This window comes from Zonotrichia leucophrys, unplaced genomic scaffold, assembly GCF_028769735.1.
Source record: "Zonotrichia leucophrys gambelii isolate GWCS_2022_RI unplaced genomic scaffold, RI_Zleu_2.0 Scaffold_359_52520, whole genome shotgun sequence".
Lineage (NCBI taxonomy): Eukaryota > Metazoa > Chordata > Aves > Passeriformes > Passerellidae > Zonotrichia > Zonotrichia leucophrys.
This window is the reverse complement of record NW_026992564.1, coordinates 20470-28894: the sequence shown is the minus strand read 5'-3', so window position 1 is coordinate 28894 and position 8425 is coordinate 20470. Positions and strand designations below refer to the sequence as shown.

Below are 8425 nucleotides of genomic sequence, written 5' to 3'. Positions count from 1 at the left end.
CTTGCTTTTTTAATCTACTGCTTTCTGTTGCCAGGATGAAAAATTGCACATTGATATTAATCTCTCAGTTAAGGTTCAGAAAAAGAAAATAACTTTTTCTCAGATCTTACTAAGCCAGGCAGTGACAGAAACCTGCACAGGGCCCCCTAGAAGCTGCATCAGTTTTGCTTTTTCAGCCTCCTCAGGGTTGCTCTGACAGAGCCTGCAGAGCCTGGAGAGCCAGAGCTGCCCCTGGGCAGTGCCAGAGCTGGGAGGGGTCTGCAGGGCAGAGCTGAGCCCCCAGGGCTGGGCTGGGCTCTGGCAGCACTGGCAGGGCCCAGCCCTGGGCACAGGGAGCAGCTGCTGGCAGGGACAGCTCCAGGCAGCAGAGCCCTGGGCAGGCAGTGGGGGGAAAGTGCCCCCAGGCTGTGCTGGGATATTTAAAGTCCTCTCCAAACCCAACTATTCCATGGATAATTTTTATACAGATCTGTGTGCCAAGGCACTGCCAATGTCCAACAGCAGCTCCATCAGGCACTTCCTCCTGCTGGCATTGGCAGACACGCGGCAGCTGCAGCTCCTGCACTTCTGCCTCTTGCTGGGCATCTCCCTGGCTGCCCTCCTGGCCAACGGCCTCATCATCAGCGCCGTAGCCTGCGGCCACCACCTGCACACGCCCATGTTCTTCTTCCTGCTCAACCTGGCCCTCAGCGACCTGGGCTTCATCTGCACCACTGTCCCTAAAGTCATGCACAATTCCCTCTGGGACACCAGGGACATCTCCTACACTGGATGTGCTGCACAGCTATTTTTCGTTCTCTTCTTTATTGTAGCAGAGCTTTCCCTCCTGACCGTAATGTGCTACGACCGCTACGTGTCCATCTGCAAACCCCTGCACTACGGGACCCTCCTGGGCAGCAGAGCTTGTGCCCACATGGCAGCAGCTGCCTGGGTCAGTGGCTTTCTCACTGCTCTCATGCACACAGCCAATACATTTTCCCTGCCCCTGTGCCATGGCAATGCCCTGGGCCAGTTCTTCTGTGAAATCCCCCAGATCCTCAAGCTCTCCTGCTCACACTCCAACCTCAAGGAACTTTGGCTCATTGCTGTCAGTACCTGTTTAGCACTTGGCTGTTTTGTGTTCATTGTTTTCTCCTATGTGCAGATCTTCAGGGCTGTGCTGAGGATCCCCTCTGAGCAGGGACGGCACAAAGCCTTTTCCACCTGCTTCCCTCACCTGGCTGTCATCTTCCTGTTCGTCAGCACTGCCATATTCGCCCACCTGAAGCCTCCCTCCATCTCCTTCCCATCTCTGGACATGGCCCTGTCAGTTCTGTACTCAGTGGTGCCTCCAGCCCTTAACCCCCTCATCTACAGCCTGAGGAACCAGGAGCTCAGTGCTGCAGTGAGGAGACTGATGATTGGATGGTATCAGAAACATTAAACTGCTGGCCAATTTCTACAAATCACTTGTAATAAAAGTTATCTTTGATAATTCTTGTTGTTTTTCATTTTGAAAATTTTTGTCTGTGTTTTAGTTTCTTAATCTTCTCCACAAAGATATGCCAGTGTTTGTGCCATTTCTCATTTTGCTTCTCTCCACCTTCCCTGTGGCCACAGACTGTGTCAATGAGGGGCTGCATTCTTGGTGGTGTGGGAATCCATAAAGTCAGAGGGTTTTTAGGAAATGGTTAAAAAAGAGTATTTAGGCCTCAGGATGTGGGCCCGAACTTCTGTTACAGCAGGAAAGTTTCCCAAGCAAGCAGAAAAGTTTCCCAAGCAGTAGACGTGACAAATAACAATAAGACTTTGTAGGTTTGGTTTTAGGATGGCAACAAGTTTATTTAATGTATATTTTTAGAATGTTCCTGTGAATAGAGCTCTGTTCTTTGTTTCTTATGAAATAGCCTTTGTTTTAACTACGATTACGTATGTTTTATAAGGTTGGATGGAAAGCTTGTCAATATGTCTTGTTTTGGTGTGATTGGCTGAAATCTAAACTGAGATGATTTTATGTCATTCCGTTTTATCCCACCTTCGGGGGCATTTCCCATTAGGCCAGCAAGCTGTTAACATCTAACAATGTTCTGAGGCTGATGTGCTAATAAATAAAAAGGCTGGTCTGGATTTGTCCAGTGTTGTCCATATTTGGACTTTTTGCCGCGGCAAGTGGGTTCCTCTCTTCAGACGTGGGTTCCTGACGCCATTGGATCTAGAGCTACCCTGGTGCCCCAACAGTTACCCCCATCATTTCAGTGTTCTGGGGTGTTCCAGCCCTGCAGGCTCACAATGGCCTCTTGTTTCCATGAGGCCCCACAGTGTCCCACTGGCCCCTTGCTTCCATGGGCCCCAACAGTGCCACAATGATCCCCTTGGTTCCACAACTTCCCACTGTGTCCCACTGGCCCTTTGGTTCCATGAGGATCTGGAGTGTCACACAGGTTTATGACATTTGTCCTTGCTGCCCCTCACATCCCACTGCCCCACAAACAGCCCCAGCCACCCGTGAGGGACAGGCCCTGCTGTCCCAGGCTGGGCTCTGGGCTTGGCCTTTCTGTTCCCCCAACCAGCCCAGGGCTTGCTCAGCATTGCAGTTCCCTGCTCAGAGCCTTTGGCTGCCTGCAATCCTGGCCTCAAGGATCTACTCTCCGCAGTCCCTGGGCAGCCTTTGGCACTCCCTGCCCTCACTGGGGCCCAGTGCTGCTCCAAGGGACTTGGAGTTTTGCTGCTGCCTCCTTGAGCAGCTTCTCCATCCTTCTCTGCGTGCCCGAGGCTCCCGGAGCCAGCCCCAAATCCAGCGTGGGACTGATTAAAATACAGAAAGCGCTCACGAGCTCTTTGTCCTCCTTCCATTGTCTTTGGGTCTCCAGGGTTTGTGCAGTGATTGAGTCAGTTCGGAGTTTTCTTCAGGAGGGAGATTCCAAAATGCATCTCATGATTTTTGGTTTTAGTCAAGGAAATATTTTTTTACTTTTCATTTCAGACAAGAGCTGACAGAAGCATTCCCCAAGTGATCTTGATGCTGAATGTCTCCTTAGGAGGTCTGGGCAAGGAGAAGAATGAGCCCCTCGCAGGCTGAGCCTGTTTGGACAAGCTGCTCCTCACCCCAAACCTCACCATATCTCACATCACAAAACATGAAAAAAATTTAAGCATTTTTCCTTCTAAATAAAATTTAATGAAGTAACAAAATTATGTTTAAATTATTCTAATTATGATACTATTATTCAATATTTTACTACCTAATTTTTATATTTTAAAATCAATACAATTTTAGCAACCAAAAAAATTGTTTCTCATTAGTTCAAAGTAAACACAATACCGTTCATTAATTAATTAAGCTTTATTGGCTATTTATTTCTTCCTGTTTATGGTAACTAATAATATTTGTAGGCCTTTTGGCACCATTTTTATAAACTATTTCCCTAATAGGGTCAAGGGGCGGCACTTTGGGGTCCATGGAGACATTTCTGGGGCACATTTGGGGCAGTTTTGGGTCTGGGGAGGGAATTCAGAGAGAACTTGAGGGTCTGGAGGACACTTGGGGGAGCCGGGTGGGCACTTGGAGGGGCACTCAGGGATTCTGAGGGACAGTTCGGGGTCCGGGGCAGCACTTGGGGGTCCAGGGGGGCCCTTGGAGGTCAGGGAGGGGAATTTGGGGCCCTTCGGGGTCCGGGCGGGCCCTTGGGGGGCTCTGACGGGGGCTGGAACGGGGCGCGAGGGGTGATGGGAGTTGTAGGCGCGGGTATCATACGATTTAAAGGGGCCGCGGAGCATCACGGGAGTTCGAGGCGCAGCTGCAATGGCTCTCGGTGGTGAGCAGGGCATGACGGGAGATGAAGTCCTGGCTGGAATAGCGCTGGGCATGCACCGCGGAGCATGATGGGAGCCGTACTCCCGAAAGTGACTCGAATACCATGTTTGGGGGTCTGGGAAAGCTCTTGGGGGACACTTTTGTTGGAAAAGAAATGAAATTTAGCAAAATGTTTTATTATAGTTTAGTTATGAGTTTTGTGTGAATTGGTTTGTAAAAATAATTTTGTAGCCATTGATATTATGTGTTGAGTTCTGTGTAACCTTGGCAAGTAGCCTTAGGAACTTAATAAACATTAAACTAGGGTAGGAGAGTAAGAAGACTAACCGGTTTGGGGGCAGCATACAATAGGACAGGTAGAAGATTTATGATTTTGCTCGTGAACTAGGGAATGTATTACAAGGGTCCGTAGTTTGGCAAAGGGCCACTGTTTCTTGGAGACTTTGTTATGAATTGCATGTTATAAAAGGAAACCACCCTTGAGTGAATTTCGGGGCTCTGATTTTGGGGATGCTAGTCCGCAGGCCCCCGGGCCCTTCAAGAAAGCGCCGCACAAAACTTATCCAAGTTTTGTATCCTTTATCAATCGGGCAACAGTTTTTTGGCGACCGCGGCAGGACTCCGAGGGTGGCTGGGGCAGCTCACGTCTCAATCTACTCCAAGCCGGCGCCGAGCATTTCTCGGAAGAGTCATCTGGTCGTGCCCGACCCCCCCGCGCCGGTCGGACGACTGCATAAGGTAAGCCCAAAGGCGCTTTATATTGGAAAAAGGTGACAATTGGATTTGGATTTGGTGGTTAATGGAAAAAAAGCCTAGGCTCCGGCCATAAGATGTCTAAGGTACGCAGGTCCGGAACTCGCCTCCTATTGTTTTTTTCTTGGGGAAGGACGGCGAGAAGGTATATTGGTTTATTGGGACTAAAGGTGGAATTAAAAATTAAAGGCTGTAATATGATGTCTTTTAAAACTTTTAAAACCTTAGTGCAGGCCAATGAAAAAATACCTGGAAATACGCCATTAGGTTGTATATTGAAACAATGGAAAGGTGAAGGATATTCTCAAGAATTAGATAAGAGTAAAATGATAGATTATTTCAATCGTTGGTGGCCTGAATATGAGATTGGGGAAGCGAGATGGCTGGTGAATGGTACACTGGAATTTGGGATAATGGAATCTTTGATGCAATTTTTAAGGAGGAATGAGAAATGGGATGAAATACCATATTTAGATTTGTTTTTCGTTTTATATCGGAAAGAAGAATGGCAAAAAGGAGTGTGGTATTTTGGTTTTAGAGGTGAATGATGAGAGAGGGTGTGTTGGATGTAAAGAAAGAAAGGAGCGTGATTTGTATTTCCCGACTGAGGAAGATTTGTCCTATTGTGTAGCACCTCCGAGGGGTCCAGTTGCTCCTAATGTGCTCCCTGCTCCCCCTGCTGATATATCTATAAAAATGGGATCTAGTGAGAGTGATAGTGATGGTGAAAAGAATGAGAGTGTTAAAAGAACTCCGTTAGCAGAGCGGACTCGCCAAGCAAGGAAGGGGCAGAAGGGGCCACAGTTAATTGCGCCGTTAAGGGAAGCTGTGGGACCACAGGGAGAAAGGATACTTATAAAGGTGCCTTTCTCTCCAGGGGACTTGGTAATATGGAAACAATCGGCTGGGAGTTATCGGGAGGACCCTGAAAGAGTAGCAAGGGTGGTTAAAATGGTGATAAAAACTCAGAATCCGGACTGGAATGATTTACAGGTATTATTAGATACTATAATGGATTCCACAGAAAAGGAAATGGTTATTAAAGCCAGGAGAGAAAAGGCTTGTGAGGAGATTCGGTTGCGACAACTAAATGAAACAGTTGATGAGTTAGTGCCGAGTGAGGAACCCAGGTGGGATCCAAACTCTACGGGAGGAATAAGGGCTGTAAAACGATATCAGGAATTGTTGGTGGAAGGAATTAGAACAGGAATACCTAAGACTATGAATTGGTCTAAGTTCCATTCGGTTAAGCAGGACAAGAACGAATCTCCGTCTGCCTTTTTGGAACGATTAAAAGACATGGCTCGGAAGTTTACTAATTTAGATGTAGAAGATCAATCAGGGAAACTTCAATTGGCATTATTGTTTTTAGGGCAATCACAAGAGGATATTAGGAAAAAGTTACAAAACTGGAAGGGGAGGACACTCAGAATTTGGATAAAATGTTGGAGGTAGCGTGGAAGGTATACAACAACAGGGAAAAAGAAACTGCAAAAAGACAACAAGCTAGTATTCTGGCTGTAATGCAACAGACAGGGGCAGGAGGAAAATTCATTAGGGGACGAGGTCGAGGAGGAGCTAATCACAGACAGAGGGGGATGGCGAGAGGTCGGGGAGGATTTGGGTTTGCACCTAACACGGGGAGGTTTGATCCAAACCAGTGTGCATTTTGCCGACAACTGGGGCACTGGAAAAATGAATGCCTGGTTAGAGGGGGTAACATGGGATTAATAGGGAATACTCATGTGGGAGGATTTATGGGAGGACCAGCAGAGGCCGCTCAAGCACTAGTTTTGGGAAATTATCAAAATCAGAGCTGACTAGACAGGGGTCTGAGGATAGTTTTAGAGATAAATGGGAAAGGTCAGGAATTTATGGTAGACACTGGAGCTACATATTCTGTACTTAATAGACTATTGGGGCCTTTGAGTGACACAACGGTACAGGTGGTGGGGGCAACAGGGAAGCTAGGGGAACAACCATTTTTACAACCTTTAAATCTTAGGTTTGGGGGGAAAGAATTAGATCATCAATTTTTGTATATGCCAAATTTCCCCACACCCCTTCTTGGCAGAGACCTATTGTCCCGACTTAATATAATGTGAAAATAATATTTGAAGGGGGAAGGGTGAAATTGGAGATACCTGAGGAACAAATAGCAGGCATTTTTGTGATTAAGGAAGTGGATGCCTCTCCTATTCCAGAAGAAATTGAGCAGGCTGTAGTACCCTGGGTGTGGGAGTCAGGGGTCCCCGGAAAATCTAAAGCTGCCCAGCCAGTAAAGGTGGAACTAAAGGAAGGGGCCCGACCAGTGAGGGTAAAGCAATACCCCTTGAAGCTTGAGGCAAGGAGGGGAGTAGCCCCGTTAATTAAACAATTTTTGGTTCAAGGAATATTACAGGAATGTGAATCGGAGTATAATACTCCAATTTTTCCAGTGAAAAAGCCTAATGGTAAATGTCATTTGGTACAGGACTTGGGAGCTATTAATGAAATAGTAAAGAACATACATCCAGTTGTTGCTAATCCTTACACATTGTTAACATCTGTATCGGAAGAGTTTAAATGGTTCTCTGTGATTGATCTTAAAGATGCTTTCTTCTGCATCCCACTGGCAGTAGAGAGTAGGAAATATTTTGCCTTCGAGTGGGAGAGTCCTGATTTTGGGAGAAAGAGGCAGCTTACGTGGACTAGACTCCCACAAGGATTTAAGCTCAGCCCTACTATTTTTGGAAATCAACTGGCCAAGGAGCTGGAGGAATGGAAGACAACCCAGGTAACAATATCTCCATCCTTGTATGTAGTCCTGCAGTACGTGGACGACATTTTTCTGGCCACTAAGGAAAGGGACGTGTGTGGAATTAACAATTAAATTACTTAATATGCTTGGCCAAGCAGGGTACAGGGTCTCTAAGGAAAAGGCTCAATTGATCAAAAATAGCATTATTGATCTCGGTTGTGAGATCACACAAGGGCAGAGACGTTTGGGAGTTAACCGAATAGAGGCAATATGTGCTATTCCTTTGCCTCGTAACCATCAGGAATTGAGATCTTTTCTAGGAATGGTGGGATGGTGTCGACTGTGGATCATGAATTTCGGTCTCCTAGCCAAGCCACTGTATGAGGCCTTGAAGCAGCATCGGTTGGAATGGACGACACAACAAAAGAAGGCCTTCCAGGAATTGAAGCAGGCACTAAAAGAGGCCCCAGCCCTAGGGCTCACTGACCTGACCAAGGAATTCCAGTTGTATGTGAATGAGAGGCAAAAACTGGCATTGGGGGTCCTCACCCAGAAGGTGGGATCATGGAAGAGGCCGGTAGGATACTTCTCTAAACAACTGGATTCGGTAAGTTCCGGGTGGCCCTCATGTTTACAAGCCATGGTGGCAACAATAATCCTTATTCAAGAGGCCCGGAAATTGACTTTGGGGGCAAAAATGAAAGTGTTTGTTCCCCATATGGTCATGGCTGTTTTGGAGCAAAAGGGGGGTCACTGGCTATCATCAAGTCGAATGTTGCAATACCAGGCTATCCTGAGAGAGCAGGATGATATTGAAATAAAGACTACTAACCATGTTAATCCAGCAGAGTTTTTACGCAGTGACCAGGAGGCTGGGGGACTGGTGCACGATTGCATGGAGGTAATTGAACAAGTGTATGCCAGCAGACCCGACCTAAAGGATGAACCATTGGAAGACCCTGAATGGGAGCTATACACTGATGGATCCAGTTTTGTCGAGAATGGGACTCGCTATGCTGGGTATGCAGTGGTAACATCGGATCAGGTAATAGAAGCAAAGGCTTTGTTACCTGGAACTTCGGCCCAGAAGGCAGAGGTGATTGGACTCACCAGAGCTCTGTACTTGAGCAAGGACAAAA

At 47.0% G+C, this 8425-nt stretch overlaps 1 protein-coding gene across 1 annotated transcript; it reads left to right on the top strand.

The window, feature by feature from the left end:
- The first annotated feature begins 658 nt into the window (after positions 1-658).
- LOC135441588 (olfactory receptor 14J1-like) lies at positions 659-1423 on the top strand. The gene has a single exon (XM_064701147.1). The coding sequence runs from the start codon at positions 659-661 to the stop codon at positions 1421-1423; it is 765 nt and encodes a 254-aa protein (XP_064557217.1).
- The last annotated feature ends 7002 nt before the right edge of the window (positions 1424-8425 follow it).